General features: G+C 51.0%; 1 protein-coding gene across 1 annotated transcript in view; it reads left to right on the top strand.

Moving 5' to 3' along the window:
* snx2 (sorting nexin 2) overlaps positions 1-16,663 on the top strand; it is a 32,307-nt gene extending 15,644 nt beyond the window's left edge. The window contains exons 9-15 of the mRNA XM_072433221.1: positions 1,950-2,063; positions 2,654-2,747; positions 2,939-3,144; positions 5,797-5,940; positions 11,248-11,328; positions 12,861-12,932; positions 13,498-16,663. Of these exons, the coding sequence (XP_072289322.1) occupies positions 1,950-2,063; positions 2,654-2,747; positions 2,939-3,144; positions 5,797-5,940; positions 11,248-11,328; positions 12,861-12,932; positions 13,498-13,548 (762 nt within the window). The 3' untranslated portion in view covers positions 13,549-16,663. The remainder of the gene's footprint in view (positions 1-1,949; positions 2,064-2,653; positions 2,748-2,938; positions 3,145-5,796; positions 5,941-11,247; positions 11,329-12,860; positions 12,933-13,497) is intronic.
* Positions 16,664-18,736: the final 2,073 nt, after the last annotated feature.

The raw sequence follows: 18,736 nt of genomic DNA, 5'->3' as shown, positions 1-18,736 counted from the left end.
AGTCGTCTTTATATATACTTTACACGTCTGTTTGCAGCTGTCTTTATATATACTTTACACGTCTGTTTGCAGCTGTCTTTATATATACTTTACACGTCTGTTTGCAGTTGTCTTTACACACTTTATACGTCTGTTTGCAGCTGTCTTTATATATACTTTACACGTCTGTTTACAGTCGTCTTTATATATACTTTACACGTCTGTTTACAGTCGTCTTTATATATACTTTACACGTCTGTTTACAGTCTTTATATATACTTTATACGTCTGTTTGCAGCTGTCTTTACATATACTTTACACGTCTGTTTACAGTCGTCTTTATATATACTTTACACGTCTGTTTACAGTCGTCTTTATATATACTTTACACGTCTGTTTACAGTCGTCTTTATATATACTTTACACGTATGTTTACAGTCGTCTTTATATATACTTTACACGTATGTTTACAGTCGTCTTTATATATACTTTACACGTCTGTTTACAGTCGTCTTTTTATATACTTTACACGTCTGTTTACAGTCGTCTTTATATATACTTTACACGTCTGTTTACAGTCGTCTTTATATATACTTTACACGTCTGTTTACAGTCGTCTTTATATATACTTTACACGTCTGTTTACAGTCGTCTTTATATATACTTTACACGTCTGTTTACAGTCGTCTTTATATATACTTTACACGTCTGTTTACAGTCGTCTTTTTATATACTTTACACGTCTGTTTACAGTCGTCTTTATATATACTTTACACGTCTGTTTACAGTCGTCTTTATATATACTTTACACGTCTGTTTACAGTCGTCTTTATATATACTTTACACGTCTGTTTACAGTCGTCTTTATATATACTTTACACGTCTGTTTACAGTCGTCTTTATATATACTTTACACGTCTGTTTACAGTCGTCTTTATATATACTTTACACGTCTGTTTACAGTCGTCTTTATATATACTTTACACGTCTGTTTACAGTCGTCTTTATATATACTTTATACGTCTGTTTAGTCGTCTTTATATATACTTTACACGTCTGTTTACAGTCGTCTTTTTATATACTTTACACGTCTGTTTACAGTCGTCTTTTTATATACTTTACACGTCTGTTTACAGTCGTCTTTATATATACTTTACACGTCTGTTTACAGTCGTCTTTATATATACTTTATACGTCTGTTTAGTCGTCTCTATATATACTTTACACGTCTGTTTACAGTCGTCTTTATATATACTTTACACGTCTGTTTACAGTCGTCTTTATATATACTTTACACGTCTGTTTACAGTCGTCTTTATATATACTTTACACGTCTGTTTACAGTCGTCTTTATATATACTTTACACGTCTGTTTACAGTCGTCTTTATATATACTTTACACGTCTGTTTACAGTCGTCTTTATATATACTTTACACGTCTGTTTACAGTCGTCTTTATATATACTTTACACGTCTGTTTACAGTCGTCTTTATATATACTTTACACGTCTGTTTACAGTCGTCTTTATATATACTTTACACGTCTGTTTACAGTCGTCTTTATATATACTTTACACGTCTGTTTGCAGCTGTCTTTATATATACTTTACACGTCTGTTTGCAGCTGTCTTTATATATACTTTACACGTCTGTTTGCAGTTGTCTTTACACACTTTATACGTCTGTTTGCAGCTGTCTTTATATATACTTTACACGTCTGTTTAGAGTCGTCTTTATATATACTTTACACGTCTGTTTACAGTCGTCTTTATATATACTTTACACGTCTGTTTACAGTCGTCTTTATATATACTTTACACGTCTGTTTACAGTCGTCTTTATATATACTTTACACGTCTGTTTACAGTCGTCTTTATATATACTTTACACGTCTGTTTACAGTCGTCTTTATATATACTTTACACGTCTGTTTGCAGCTGTCTTTACACACTTTATACGTCTGTTTGCAGCTGGCTCGTGCCGTGAACACTCAGGCTCTGAGCGGAGCTGGACTCATGAGGATGATGAACAAAGCGGCCGACGCGGTCAACAAGATGACCATCAAGATGAACGAGTCCGACACGGTGAGACACTAATGTGCAATAACAAAGCAATTCTATTAAGCGCGCAATTAATATATTAAGTGCGCAATTAAATAAAGAATATGGACATAATACAAAACAATAAAAGGACCGTCAAGATGAACGAGCCTGAAGTCACAAACAAATATACATAGTTATACAATACATAAATATATATATATATATATATACACACAGTTATACAATACATAAATATATATATATATATATACAGTTATACAATACATAAATATATATAAACATACATAGTTATACAATACATAAATATATATATATACACACAGTTATACAATACATAAATATATATATAAACATACACAGTTATACAATACATAAATATATATATATATATACATATATACATACATATATATATATATATATATATATATATATATACATATATACATATATATATATATATATATATATATATATATATATATATATATATATATATATATATATATATATATATATATATATATATATATATATATATATATATATATATATATATATATATAGAATACCCTGGTGCCTCATGTTTGCGTCTCTGTGCACTCTGGCAGTGGTTCGAGGAGAAGCAGCAGCACTTTGAGAACTTGGACCTTCAGCTGAGGAAGCTCCACGGCTCCATCGAGTCGCTCGTCTGCCACAGGAAAGGTCTGAACACAGTCGCTAGCGCCGCGGAGCTAATTAGCACACGCGCTTTAATCCGTAAAGACATTTTGGAACGTTTCAGTCCATGTTGCATGTTATTAATGTGGAGCTCAATCTGACTGATGGACTTCTCTTCCTCGTTCGTCTTGGTACGTTTGAATTCCCGTGAGCGTGTTCCTGTCCATGTTCCTCAGAGCTGTCGTTGAACACGTCGCAGTTCGCTCGCTCGGCCGCCATGTTGGGCAACAGCGAGGACCACACGGCTCTGTCCCGCGCCCTGTCGCAGTTAGCTGAGGTCGAGGAGAAGATGGAGACGCTGCAGAGCGAGCAGGCCAACGGCGACTTCTGCCTCCTGTCCGAGCTCATCGGAGACTACGTACGACTTCTGAGCGCCGTCAAGGTGAGGAGAGCTAACGCCCGCGACTGCCGAGCACCGTCAAGGTGAGGAGAGCTAACGCGCACGACTTCTGGGCAACAACTTTCTCCAGCTGAACTCAGACAAGACTGAAATAATCGTCTTTGTCACAGAAACAAAGAGAAGTGTTAGCGGTCACCTCCAGAGTCTCGCTCTAAAACCTACAAACCAAATTAGAAATCTGGGGGTAATAATGGACTCAGACTTGAACTTCAACACGTCAAATCAATAACATCAGCAGCTTTTTACCATCTAAAAAACATTGCCAAAATCAAAAATATAGTGTCAAAACCAGATTTAGAGAGACTTATCCATGCGTTTGTCTCCAGTAGATTAGACTGTAAAGGCCGCTCACTGGTCTCTCCAAACGAGCTGTAAAACAGCTGCAGTACATCCAGAACGCTGCTGCTCGGGTCCTGACTAGAACCAGGAAGTATGATCACATTAGTCCTGTTCTCAGGTCTCTGCACTGCCCCCTGTGGCTCAGAGAAGAGACTTTAAAGCAGCTCTGCTTGTGTACAAGTCTCTCCATGGCCTAGCACCAAAGTACATCTTGGACATGTTAGTGCCATATGAACCATCTCGGACTCTGAGGACCTCAGGGACCGGCCTCCTGCTGGTGCCAGAGTCAGGACTAAACATGGACCGGCCTCCTGCTGGTGCCAGAGTCAGGACTAAACATGGACCGGCCTCCTGCTGGTGCCAGAGTCAGGACTAAACATGGAGCGGCCTCCTGCTGGTGCCAGAGTCAGGACTAAACATGGACCGGCCTCCTGCTGGTGCCAGAGTCAGGACTAAACATGGACCGGCCTCCTGCTGGTGCCAGAGTCAGGACTAAACATGGGGAATCTGCGTTTCAGTTTTATGCAGCTAAAATCTGGAACAGTCTTCCTGAAGATGTGAGACAGGCTTCAACTCTGACAATGTTCAAATCTAAGCTAAAAACAGTTTTGTTTAGCTGCGCATATGACTGAAAGGATTTTTTCTTTGCACTCTTCTCTTTTGTTTGTGATTTTATTAGTTTAGAAAATCAGTTGGATTGATAATTTTTAATTCAGTTAATTTTATTGTATTGTAACACGTATGACCGCTCGGCGTGAGGGAAGCTAACGCGCGCGACCGCTCGGCGTGAGGGAAGCTAACGCGCGCGACCGCTCGGCGTGAGGGAAGCTAACGCGCGCGACCGCTCGGCGTGAGGGAAGCTAACGCGCGCGACCGCTCGGCGTGAGGGAAGCTAACGCGCGCGACCGCTCGGCGTGAGGGAAGCTAACGCGCGCGACCGCTCGGCGTGAGGGAAGCTAACGCGCGCGACCGCTCGGCGTGAGGGAAGCTAACGCGCGCGACCGCTCGGCGTGAGGGAAGCTAACGCGCGCGACCGCTCGGCGTGAGGGAAGCTAACGCGCGCGCGACCGCTCGGCGTGAGGGAAGCTAACGCGCGCGCGACCGCTCGGCGTGAGGGAAGCTAACGCGCGCGCGACCGCTCGGCGTGAGGGAAGCTAACGCGCGCGCGACCGCTCGGCGTGAGGGAAGCTAACGCGCGCGCGACCGCTCGGCGTGAGGGAAGCTAACGCGCGCGGCGACCGCTCGGCGTGAGGGAAGCTAACGCGCGCGCGACCGCTCGGCGTGAGGGAAGCTAACGAGCGCGCGCGACCGCTCGGCGTGAGGGAAGCTAACGCGCGCGCGACCGCTCGGCGTGAGGGAAGCTAACGCGCGCGCGACCGCTCGGCGTGAGGGAAGCTAACGCGCGCGCGACCGCTCGGCGTGAGGGAAGCTAACGCGCGCGCGACCGCTCGGCGTGAGGGAAGCTAACGCGCGCGACCGCTCGGCGTGAGGGAAGCTAACGCGCGCGACCGCTCGGCGTGAGGGAAGCTAACGCGCGCGACCGCTCGGCGTGAGGGAAGCTAACGCGCGCGACCGCTCGGCGTGAGGGAAGCTAACGCGCGCGACCGCTCGGCGTGAGGGAAGCTAACGCGCGCGCGCGACCGCTCGGCGTGAGGGAAGCTAACGCGCGCGCGCGACCGCTCGGCGTGAGGGAAGCTAACGCGCGCGCGCGACCGCTCGGCGTGAGGGAAGCTAACGCGCGCGCGCGACCGCTCGGCGTGAGGGAAGCTAACGCGCGCGCGCGACCGCTCGGGGTGAGGGAAGCTAACGCGCGCGCGCGACCGCTCGGGGTGAGGGAAGCTAACGCGCGCGCGCGACCGCTCGGGGTGAGGGAAGCTAACGCGCGCGCGCGACCGCTCGGGGTGAGGGAAGCTAACGCGCGCGCGCGACCGCTCGGGGTGAGGGAAGCTAACGCGCGCGCGCGCGACCGCTCGGGGTGAGGGAAGCTAACGCGCGCGCGAACCGCTCGGCGTGAGGGAAGCTAACGCGCGCGCGACCGCTCGGCGTGAGGGAAGCTAACGCGCGCGCGACCGCTCGGCGTGAGGGAAGCTAACGCGCGCGCGACCGCTCGGCGTGAGGGAAGCTAACGCGCGCGCGACCGCTCGGCGTGAGGGAAGCTAACGCGCGCGCGACCGCTCGGCGTGAGGGAAGCTAACGCGCGCGCGACCGCTCGGCGTGAGGGAAGCTAACGCGCGCGCGACCGCTCGGCGTGAGGGAAGCTAACGGCTCTTCTGAACGGCCGTTTGTTGTGGTCAGGGCGTGTTCGAGCATCGGGTGAAGGCGTGGCAGAAGTGGCAGGACACTCAGATGCTGCTCCAGAAGAAACGAGAGGCCGAGGCCAAACTTCAGTTCACCAACAAACCGGACAAACTGCAGCAGGCCAAGGACGAGATGAAGGAGGTAAAGAGCCTGCAGCGCTTCACTACGCGCTCAGAACCTTCTCCTGACCCGTCCAGTCCTGCTTTAGTGTCGCTCTTTTGCGCTTTATTTAGACTCGCCAACATTCAGCAAAACATGAAGTATAATACAGTTCATATTTAATTTCCAGATTGATACACGCTCACTCAGCCGCTCAGCCGCTCACTCGCTCAGCCGCTCACTCGCTCAGCCGCTCACTCACTTGCTCAGCCGCTCACTCGCTCGGCCGCTCACTCGCTCGGCCGCTCACTCACTCACTTGCTCGCGCGGGCCGCTCACTCGCTCGGCCGCTCAGCCGCTCACTCACTCACTCACTCACTTGCTCGCTCACTCGCTCAGCCGCTCACTCACTCACTCGCTCAGCCGTTCACTTCGCTCAGCCGCTCACTCGCTCAGCCGCTCACTCACTTGCTCGCTCACTCGCTCAGCCGCTCACTCACTCAGCCGCTCACTCACTCAGCCGCTCACTCACTTGCTCGCTCGGCCGCTCACACCGCTCGGCTGCTCGGCCGCTCAGCCGCTCAGCCTGCAGCGCTCTTCTCTCTCCTGGTTTCAACAGGATTTTCACTTCTCCCTGTTTGTTCTCCCCGTGTTCCTCCGTGTTCTCCCCGTATTCTCCCCGTGTTCGTGTTCTCCTCGTGCACAGAGCCTTTAGTTGAAGCTGTCATGTCTGTGTTTTCCCTTACTTCGGTCTGTCAGGCTCCTCTCCTCTTTCTCCTCTCTCTCCTCTCTCCTCCTCTCCTCCCCCCCTCTCTCTCCTCCTCCTCTCCTCCCCCCTCTCTCTCCCTCCTCCTCCCTCCTCTCTCTCTCTCCTCCCTCCTCTCTCTCCTCCCCCCTCTCTCTCTCCCTCCTCTCCTCTCTCCTCTCTCCTTCCCTCCTCTCCTCTCCCCTCTCTCTCCCTCCTCCTCTCTCTCCTCCCTCCTCTCCTCTCTCTCCTCTCTCCTCCCCCCTCTCTCTCCTCTCTCCTCCCTCCTCTCCTCTCTCCTCTCTCTCCCTCCTCCTCTCTCTCCTCCCTCCTCTCTCTCCTCTCTCTTCCCTCCTCTCTCTCTCTCCCTCCTCCTCCCTCCTCTCTCCTCCTCTCTCCTCCCTCCTCGCTCTCCTCTCTCTTCCCTCCTCTCTCTCTCTCCCTCCTCCTCCCTCCTCTCTCCTCCTCCCTCCTCCCACCTCCCTCCTCTCCTCACTCCCTCCTCCTCCCCCCTCTCTCTCCCTCCTCACTCCTCCCCTCCTCACCTCTCTCCTCCTCCTCCCTCCTCTCTCTCTCCCTCCACCCTCCCTCCCTCCTCCCCCTCCTCACTCACCTCCTCTCTCCCTCCTCCTCCCTCCTCTCTCTCTCCCTCCTCCCTCCTCCTCTCTCTCCTCCTCCCTCCTCTCTCCTCCTCCTCCCTCTCTCTCTCCTCTCTCCTCCTCCTCCCCCCTCCTCCCTCCTCTCCCCCTCTCTCCCTCCTCCCTCCTCCTCTCACACCCTCCTCCCCCCTCTCTCCCTCCTCCTCCCTCCTCTCTCCCCCTCCCACCTCCTCTCTCTCTCCTCCCTCCTCTCTCCTCCTCCTCTCTCCTCTCTCCTCTCTCCTCCCTCCTCTCTCTCCTCTCTCTTCCCTCCTCTCTCTCTCTCCCTCCTCCTCCCTCCTCTCTCCTCCTCTCTCCTCCCTCCTCGCTCTCCTCTCTCTTCCCACCTCTCTCTCTCTCCCTCCTCCTCCCTCCTCTCTCCTCCTCCCTCCTCCCTCCTCCCTCCTCTCCTCTCTCCCTCCTCCTCCCCCCTCTCTCTCTCCCTCCTCTCTCCTCCCTCCTCTCTCCTCTCTCCTCCTCCTCCCTCCTCTCTCTCTCCCTCCTCCCTCCCTCCCTCCTCCCTCCTCCTCTCTCTCCTCCTCTCTCCCTCCTCCTCCCTCCTCTCTCTCTCCCTCCTCCCTCCTCCTCTCTCTCCTCCTCCCTCCTCTCTCCTCCTCCTCCCTCCTCTCTCCTCTCTCCTCCTCCTCCCCCCCTCTCTCCCTCCTCCTCCCTCCTCTCTCCCTCCTCCCTCCTCCTCTCTCCCCTCCTCCCCCTCTCTCCTCCCTCCTCCTCCTCCTCTCTCCCTCCTCCCTCCTCCTCTCTCTCCTCCTCCCTCCTCTCTCCTCCTCCTCTCTCCTCTCTCCTCCTCCTCCCTCCTCTCCTCTCTCTCCCTCCTCCTCCCTCCTCTCTCCTCCTCCTCCCTCCTCTCTCTCTCCCTCCTCCTCCTCCTCTCTCTCCTCCTCTCTCCTCTCTCCTCCTCCTCCCTCCTCTCTCTCTCCCTCCCTCCTCCTCTCTCTCCTCCTCTCTCCCTCCTCCTCCCTCCTCTCTCTCTCCCTCCTCCCTCCTCCTCTCTCTCCTCCTCCCTCCTCTCTCCTCCTCTCTCCTCCTCTCTCCTCCTCCCCCCTCTCTCCCTCCTCCTCCCTCCTCTCTCCCTCCTCCCTCCTCCTCTCCCCCCTCCTCCCCCCTCTCTCCCTCCTCCTCCCTCCTCTCTCCCTCCTCCCTCCTCCTCTCTCTCCTCCTCCCTCCTCTCTCCTCCTCCTCTCTCCTCTCTCCTCCTCCTCCCTCCTCTCCTCTCTCTCCCTCCTCCTCCCTCCTCTCTCCTCCTCCTCCCTCCTCTCTCTCTCCCTCCTCCCTCCTCTCTCTCTCCCTCCTCCCTCCTCCTCTCTCTCCCTCCTCCCTCCTCTCTCTCCTCCTCTCTCCTCCTCTCTCCTCCTCCTCCTCCTCCCTCCTCCCTCCTCCTCCCTCCTCTCTCTCTCTCTCCCCTCCCCCATCTCTCTCTCTCCCTCCTCCCTCCTCTCCTCTCTCTCCCTCCTCCTCCCTCCTCTCCTCTCTCTCCCTCCTCCTCCCTCCTCCTCTCTCTCCTCCTCCCTCCTCCTCTCTCTCCTCCTCCCTCCTCCTCTCTCTCCTCCCTCCTCCTCTCTCTCCTCCTCCCTCCTCTCCTCTCTCTCCCTCCTCCCTCCTCTCTCTCTCCCTCCTCCCTCCTCCTCTCTCTCCTCCTCTCTCCTCTCTCCTCCTCCTCCCTCCTCTCTCTCTCCCTCCCTCCTCCTCTCTCTCCTCCTCTCTCCCTCCTCCTCCCTCCTCTCTCTCTCCCTCCCTCCTCCTCTCTCTCCTCCTCTCTCCCTCCTCCTCCCTCCTCTCTCTCTCCCTCCCTCCTCCTCTCTCTCCTCCTCTCTCCCTCCTCCTCCCTCCTCTCTCTCTCTCCTCCTCTCTTCTCTGTGATGGAGGATGATATTTACCTCCATCTGTCAGAACGAGACTCTTTTTCGGACACGACGCCAAAACAAAACAAGCCTTTTATTTTGACACTTCAGGCTTTTTACGAAACGAGAAAAACTGTTTTACAGCGAAACAGAGGAGCTCAACCGAGACGCAATTAAAGAAGAACAAGTATAAACCAGGTCTAAACCAGGTCTAAACCAGTTCTAAACCAGGTCTAAACCAGGTCTAAACCAGGACTAAACCGGGTCTAAACCAGGACTAAACCAGGACTAAACCAGGTCTAAACCAGGACTAAACCAGGACTAAACCAGGACTAAACCGGGTCTAAACCAGGTCTAAAGCAGGACTAAACCAGGTCTAAAGCAGGACTAAACCAGGACTAAACCGGGTCTAAACCAGGTCTAAACCAGGATTAAACCGGGACTAAACCAGGACTAAACCAGGATTAAACCAGGACTAAACCAGGACTAAACCAGGACTAAACCGGGTCTAAACCAGGTCTAAACCAGGACTAAACCAGGTCTAAACCAGGATTAAACCAGGACTAAACCAGGACTAAACCAGGACTAAACCAGGTCTAAACCAGGACTAAACCAGGTCTAAACCAGGATTAAACCAGGACTAAACCAGGACTAAACCAGGTCTAAACCAGGATTAAACCAGGACTAAACCAGACTTCACAGATTTGTTGAATTCACATTTCTTTCTTGACTTTTGCTTCACTAATAAAAAACAAACACTAACTTCAGCTAAAGACGTCACAATGTCCAGTCCAACGTTCATGTTTTAAATCCTAAATATATGATATATATTATATATATGATATATAATAAGTCTCATTGGTCATAAACGTGTGACTGTGAAACACTAAATTACCAGATCAAACTTGATGTTTTTCTCTTGTGACATTGTGAGTCTTTTTTTGGCTGTTTTTAATTGTATTTGTTTTGCTGTTTCATGCGTCACCCACAGGAGCTAGAGGAGGTAGGACCCCCTCACCCCCTCTCACCCCCCCTCACCCCCTCTCACCCCCCCTCACCCCCTCTCACCCCCCCTCACCCCCTCTCACCCCCTCACCCTCTCACCCCCCCTCACCCTCTCACCCCCCCTCACCCCCTCTCACCCCCCCTCACCCCCTCACCCCCTCTCACCCCCCCTCACCCCCCCTCACCCCCTCACCCCCTCTCACCCCCCCTCACCCCTCACCCCCCCTCACCCCCTCTCACCCCCCCTCACCCCCCCTCACCCCCTCACCCCCTCTCACCCCCCCCTCACCCCCTCTCACCCCCCCTCACCCCCTCACCCCCTCACCCCCTCACCCTCTCACCCTCTCACCTTCTGCTCCATTCTAAAGTTTCACTGTCACATTTCAAGTAATATCTCGTAGAGGCTTTGCAGAGAAATCAAAGAAATGAAGCAAAACTGTTCCTGTCCACGCTCGCTTTAGCCACGCCCCTCACACACACTAGCTTTAGCCACGCCCCGCACACACACCAGCTTTAGCCACGCCCCGCACACACACCAGCTTTAGCCACGCCCCGCACACACACCAGCTTTAGCCACGCCCCGCACACACACCAGCTTTAGCCACACCCCTCACACACACCAGCTTTAGCCACGCCCCGCACACACACCAGCTTTAGCCACGCCCCGCACACACACCAGCTTTAGCCACACCCCTCACACACACCAGCTTTAGCCACGCCCCGCACACACACCAGCTTTAGCCACGCCCCTCACACACACTAGCTGTCGCTTTTATCACTTTCTGTTGCATTTTCGTTGCTTTTCACCGCTGCACAAACTTACTAAACGTGTTTGTGACTCATTCAGGAGGATTTAGATTTGATTTATGAAGAAGTATTTATTGTGTTAAAAGCTTGTATTTAGTTTTGTATTTTGGCTGAAATGTCCCGCACTGGAGCTTTATTTGCCTTTACACTAGTTCCTCCTGTTTTATGAAGTCAGTTCTTGTCCAGTTTTGGAGCGTCACTCGTGTTGGACGCTCGTTTGTGTTAATCGTGTAAAAAACTGTTGTTGTTGATGTTGTTGTTGTGGTGGTTGACGTTGTTGTTGTGTTTTCTGCAGCTGGAGCTGAAAGTGTCTCAGGGCGAGAGAGACTTTGAGCAGATCTCTAAAACCATCCGCAAAGAAGTGTCGCGCTTCGAGGTGAGACCCGACTGTGGCCCGACTGTGACCCGACTGTGGCCCGACTGTGACCCAACTGACCCGACCTTGGCCCGACTGTGACCCGACTGTGACCCGGCTGTGGCCCGACTGTGGCCCGACTGTGGCCCGACTGTGGCCCGACTGTGGCCCCCGACTGTGGCCCCCGACTGTGACCCGACTGTGGCCCGACTGTGGCCCGACTGTGACCCGACTGTGACCCGACTGTGGCCCGACTGTGGCCCGACTGTGGCCCGACTGTGACCCGACTGTGGCCCGACTGACCCGACTGACCCGACTGTGGCCCCCGACTGTGGCCCGACTGTGACCCGACTGTGGCCCGACTGTGGCCCGACTGTGGCCCGACTGTGGCCCGGCTGTGGCCCGACTGACCCGGCTGTGGCCCGACTGTGGCCCGACTGTGGCCCGACTGTGACCCGACTGTGACCCGACCTTGGCCCGACTGACCCGGCTGTGGCCCGACTGTGGCCCGACTGTGGCCCGACTGTGGCCCGACTGTGGCCCGAGTGTGACCCGACTGTGACCCGACTGTGGCCCGACTGTGGCCCCCGACTGTGGCCCCCGACTGTGGCCCGACTGTGGCCCGGCTGTGGCCCGACTGTGGCCCGACTGTGGCCCGACTGTGGCCCGACTGTGACTCGACTGTGGCCCGACTGTGACCCAACTGACCCGACCTTGGCCCGACTGTGACCCGACTGTGACCCGGCTGTGGCCCGACTGTGGCCCGACTGTGGCCCGACTGTGGCCCGACTGTGGCCCCCGACTGTGGCCCCCGACTGTGACCCGACTGTGGCCCGACTGTGGCCCGACTGTGACCCGACTGTGACCCGACTGTGGCCCGACTGTGGCCCGACTGTGACCCGACTGTGGCCCGACTGACCCGACTGACCCGACTGTGGCCCCCGACTGTGGCCCGACTGTGACCCGACTGTGGCCCGACTGTGGCCCGACTGTGGCCCGACTGTGGCCCGGCTGTGGCCCGACTGACCCGGCTGTGGCCCGACTGTGGCCCGACTGTGGCCCGACTGTGACCCGACTGTGACCCGACCTTGGCCCGACTGACCCGGCTGTGGCCCGACTGTGGCCCGACTGTGGCCCGACTGTGACCCGACTGACCCGGCTGTGACTCGACTGTGGCCCGACTGTGGCCCGAGTGTGACCCGACTGTGACCCGACTGTGGCCCGACTGTGGCCCCCGACTGTGGCCCCCGACTGGCCCCCGACTGTGGCCCGACTGTGGCCCGGCTGTGGCCCGACTGTGGCCCGACTGTGGCCCGACTGTGACTCGACTGTGGCCCGACTGTGACTCGACTGTGGCCCGACTGTGGCCCGACTGTGGCCCGACTGTGGCCCGACTGTGGCCCGGCTGTGGCCCGACTGTGGCCCGACTGTGATGTGTCACCATCATGCCTGTTTTAAGTGATTATTCTAAATGGGACTATGATTGGATTATGACTGAATTATGACTGGATCTTTGGCTCTCATAATCTGGTTTGTGTTTCTTGTGTTTGTAGAAAGAGCGAGTGAAGGACTTTAAAGAGACGATCATCAGGTACATGGAGAGTCTGCTGCACTCGCAACAACAGGTGAGACGCACAACTTCCTTCAGTAAAACCATATGTGGGCGTGTCCTTCAGTAAAACCATATGTGGGCGTGTACTTCCATTTGTGGGCGTGTCCTTCAGTAAAACCATATGTGGGCGTGTACTTCCATTTGTGGGCGTGTCCTTCAGTAAAACCATATGTGGGCGTGTACTTCCATTTGTGGGCGTGTCCTTCAGTAAAACCATATGTGGGCGTGTACTTCCATTTGTGGGCGTGTCCTTCAGTAAAACCATATGTGGGCGTGTACTTCCATTTGTGGGCGTGTCCTTCAGTAAAACCATATGTGGGCGTGTACTTCCATTTGTGGGCGTGTCCTTCAGTAAAACCATATGTGGGCGTGTACTTCCATTTGTGGGCGTGTCCTTCAGTAAAACCATATGTGGGCGTGTACTTCCATTTGTGGGCGTGTCCTTCAGTAAAACCATATGTGGGCGTGTACTTCCATTTGTGGGCGTGTCCTTCAGTAAAACCATATGTGGGCGTGTACTTCCATTTGTGGGCGTGTCCTTCAGTAAAACCATATGTGGGCGTGTACTTCTGTTGCAGATGATTAAATACTGGGAGGCCTTTTTACCTGAAGCCAAGGCCATCTCATAGACTACACTACCCATGATGCACCTGCTGCTGCTGTGAGTTTCACAGGAGAAGAAAACAGACCAGCGCCGCTTCCAAACTACAAACCCTATTACCCACAATCCCCGGCACAGCCGTGGAGCAGCCTCTGATTGTAAAGCTTTTCTCCGTTTAGATCCAGAATACAGTGGGTCTGGTCACGCCTCCCTCTGCCACGCCTCCCTCTGCCACGCCTCCCTCTGCCACGCCTCTCTCTGCCACGCCTCCCTCTGCCACGCCTCCCTCTGCCAAACTCTGACAGAACTGTGCAATCAAATGTCATCATTTCAAACTAAATTCTTCTCAGAACGGTCGAAATCTGTTTCTACGAGATATTTGTTTTCCTTTCTTTTTCCCTCAAAATTGACCATGTGACAGGCGGACCATGTGACGGACCATGTGACGGACCATGTGACGGACCATGTGACGGACCATGTGACGGATCAGAATCCCTCTTTCACTTTAGAGCAGGATAAATGACTCTTGACTCTTAGATGAGACGGTGGACCAGGCCTGATCCTGATTGGCCATTCCACCTGTCAGTCGAGCTCATCTGAACTCTGGGAGGTGAACACAGTGACCAGACTGAACACACACACACACACACACACACACAGAGACACACACACAGAGACACACACACACACACAGAGACATACACACAGAGACACACACACACACAGAGACACACATACACACACACACACAGAGACACACACACACACACAGAGACATACACACAGAGACACACACACAGAGACACACACACACACACAGAGACATACACACAGAGACACACATACACACACACACAGAGACACACACACACACATACAGAGACACACACACACACAGAGACACACACACACACAGAGACACACATACACACACACACAGAGACACACATACACACACACACAGAGACACACACACACACACACATACAGAGACACACACACACACACACAGAGACACACACACACAGAGACACACACACACACACACATACAGAGACACACACACACACACACACAGAGACACACACACATACAGAGACAGAGACACACACACACACACACACAGAGACACACACACACAGAGACACACACACATACAGAGACAGAGACACACACACACACACACACACACACACACACAGAGACACTTTGGAACCAAAAACTCTTTAAACAAAGAATTAAAACAACAAAAACACTTTTTTTTCTTAGATTTCGATTGTTTTGTCCTTGTCCCAAACCTTCAAATCCGATTACTCCAGATGTCGGTAATCCGATTACTCCAGATGTCTGTAATCCGATTACTCCAGATGTCGGTAATCCGATTACTCCAGATGTCTGTAATCTGATTACTCCAGATGTCGGTAATCCGATTACTCCAGATGTCGGTAATCTGATTACTCCAGATGTCTGTAATCCGATTACTCCAGATGTCGGTAATCCGATTACTCCAGATGTCTGTAATCCGATTACTCCAGATGTCGGTAATCCGAACACACAGAGACACACACACACACACACACACACAGAGACACACACACACAGAGACACACACACACACACACAGAGAGACACACACACACACACACACACACACACAGAGAGACACACACACACACACACATACAGAGACACACACACACACACACACAGAGACACACACACACACACACACAGAGACACACACACACAGAGACACACACACACACACACACACACACACAGAGACACTTTGGAACCAAAAACTCTTTAAACAAAGAATTAAAACAACAAAAACACTTTTTTTTCTTAGATTTCGATTGTTTTGTCCTTGTCCCAAACCTTCAAATCCGATTACTCCAGATGTCTGTAATCCGATTACTCCAGATGTCTGTAATCCGATTACTCCAGATGTCGGTAATCCGATCACTCCAGATGTCGGTAATCCGATCACTCCAGATGTCGGTAATCCGATCACTCCAGATGTCGGTAATCCGATCACTCCAGATGTCGGTAATCCGATCACTCCAGATGTCGGTAATCCGATTACTCCAGATGTCTGTAATCCGATTACTCCAGATGTCGGTAATCCGATCACTCCAGATGTCGTAATCTGATTACTCCAGATGTCGGTAATCCGATTACTCCAGATGTCTGTAATCCGATTACTCCAGATGTCTGTAATCCGATCACTCCAGATGTCTGTAATCCGATCACTCCAGATGTCGGTAATCTGATTACTCCAGATGTCGTAATCTGATTACTCCAGATGTCGGTAATCCGATCACTCCAGATGTCGGTAATCCGATTACTCCAGATGTCGGTAATCCGATCACTCCAGATGTCTGTAATCCGATTACTCCAGATGTCTGTAATCCGATTACTCCAGATGTCGGTAATCCGATTACTCCAGATGTCGGTAATCTGAGATGTCGTAATCTGATTACTCCAGATGTTGGTAATCCGATCACTCCAGATGTCTGTAATCCGATTACTCCAGATGTCTGTAATCCGATTACTCCAGATGTCTGTAATCCGATTACTCCAGATGTCGGTAATCCGATTACTCCAGATGTCTGTAATCCGATCAATCCAGATGTCTGTAATCCGATTACTCCAGATGTCGGTAATCTGATTACTCCAGATGTCTGTAATCTGATTACTCCAGATGTCGGTAATCCGATCACTCCAGATGTCGGTAATCCGATCACTCCAGATGTCGGTAATTCGATTACTCCAGATGTCGGTAATCCGATTACTCCAGATGTTTGGTCTCCATGGAAACGACTCGCGTTGGTGTTTTTCAAAGAGGACCCATTACCCATGATGCTTTGCGGTCCTTTTACTAATGGTTTTATTATTTATTGGTGATTTCATGTTGATCTGTTTGAACGTTTAAAACTTGATTTTTTATTTGACACAAATGGAACTGAGTCTGAACTGGATTTGTCTTTAATGATGTGAATTCTGAATTTCATTTCTTAAAATTGTTAAATGTCTTTTTCCTTCATGATTTTTGCACTTTGTCGTTTTAAATAAAGCTTTACTTTGAATTTTTAAACACATTCCTGAAAAGAAAAAGTTGAATAAAATAATCTATCAACTGAGTTTGGGATCTTTTTACCTAAAGGTTTAGTCCTGCTTTAGACCTTTTTTAGACCTGCTTTAGACCTGCTTTAGACCTGTTTTAGTCCTGCTTTAGTCCTGCTTTAGTCCCGCTTTAGACCTGTTTTAGTCCTGCTTTAGTCCTGCTTTAGACCTTTTTTAGACCTGCTTTAGACCTGTTTTAGTCCTGCTTTAGTCCTGCTTTAGTCCCGCTTTAGACCTGTTTTAGTCCTGCTTTAGTCCTGCTTTAGACCTTTTTTAGTCCTGCTTTAGACCCGCTTTAGTCCCGCTTTAGACCTGTTTTAGTCCCGCTTTAGTCCCGCTTTAGTCCAGCTTTAGACCGCTTTAGTCCCGCTTTAGTCCCGCTTTAGACCGGTTTTAGTCCTGCTTTAGTCCCGCTTTAGTCCCGCTTTAGTCCCGCTTTAGTCCCGCTTTAGACCTGTTTTAGTCCTGCTTTAGACCTGCTTTAGTCCTGCTTTAGACCTGTTTTAGTCCCGCTTTAGACCCGCTTTAGACCCGCCTTAGTCCCGCTTTAGACCTGTTTTAGTCCCGCTTTAGACCTGTTTTAGTCCTGCTTTAGACCTGTTTTAGTCCCGCTTTAGACCCGCTTTAGACCCGCTTTAGTCCCGCTTTAGACCTGCTTTAGTCCCGCTTTAGACCTGTTTTAGTCCTGCTTTAGACCTGCTTTAGACCCGCTTTAGTCCTGCTTTAGACCTGTTTTAGTCCTGCTTTAGTCCTGCTTTAGACCTTTTTTAGACCTGCTTTAGTCCTGCTTTAGACCTGCTTTAGTCCTGCTTTAGTCTGAAAATATGTGTCAGATTCATCTTCATCCAATTTTGAATCTTTCCCCGGGATTTACATTCACACTGAAGGAACAGACTTCCCCATGTGCGGTTCAGCAGCAGCAGCAGCCGTCGTCGTAGTCTTAGGGTGAGAGAGGGTGGAGGTTTCTTCACGTGCTCAGTGGATAAACACCTCTCTCTCCCTAAGACAAGGTCGTTCTGTCCCTGCCTCACTTCACATTTACAAAGTTCACCTTTTATAGGTGAAACAAACATAACATCATCAAGCGGTCATCAAATGTGATTCATATTCCCTGTGAAAAGATAAAGCCCAGTCCCACTGAAACTAGTCTGAAACTTGCTGTGCTAAATGTCAGATCCTTATGTAACAAATCTCTCTTAATTAATAATTAGGCCCGAGCGCCACAAGCTGGCGAGAGGCCTATTAATCTCGTAAGGCCGTGCGAAGCACGGCTGCGAAAGTGCGCACGTAGTGCGCACGAAATCGAGCGCGAAGCGCTCGCCCACTTCCAAACACTCACTAACGCACTCCTCCACTCATGCACGCCCCGTGCATACTAATTAGTTGTAGGAAAATGGAACATTACCGTTGTAAACGGGCGAAGCCCGTGCAAAAGTTCGCACTAAACGAGCACTTTACATTGGGATGACGACCGCTTCGCGGTCGTCATCCCCATATAAAGCACTCATTTGCGCTAAGTAGCTCACGAATACGTTCCCCATCTCTTGCATGTTCCGTGCATATAAGCATGTAATGCAAAAATTGAACATTATTACTGTATAGAGGGCCAAAAACACAAAGTGGGCGGAGCCCACTCAAAATTATCGAAAGTACCCGTCAGTGACCAGGGACCCACACCATGAGGTAGGAAAGCGCGAGCGCTTTCCGAAAATGTATAGTTTATGATATTTGAAAAATGGGAAACATTGTTTTCGCATCGGAATATTATTCTTTCTTTCTTTCTTCTTCTTCTCGGGACCAACCCCCCTATTTTTCACCCAGTGAACATTGACGAAAAGTCACAAAAATTTGCACACCTCTAAAAATCGTGCCTCTCTACATTCTGGCTATTTCCCTTTTCTAAAATAAAAAAAATTGGCGCGTCAGCGCCACCAAATGTACCAAAAATGCATTGAGAGATGGGAAATGACCCAAAAAAAATCTGATCGTAGAATCATGAAATTTGGCGCAGAGGTAGATGGTGACAAGAGAAGTAAAAAATATTATTACGGCAATGCCGTCCGCCCAACCAAATGTCGGCCATATTGCTT

The sequence above is a fragment of the Eucyclogobius newberryi genome, unplaced genomic scaffold, assembly GCF_026437365.1.
Source record: "Eucyclogobius newberryi isolate DKJ021-1_F unplaced genomic scaffold, fEucNew1.0.hap1 SCAF_6, whole genome shotgun sequence".
NCBI lineage: Eukaryota > Metazoa > Chordata > Actinopteri > Gobiiformes > Gobiidae > Eucyclogobius > Eucyclogobius newberryi.
This window is presented reverse-complemented; position numbering and strand designations above follow the sequence as displayed.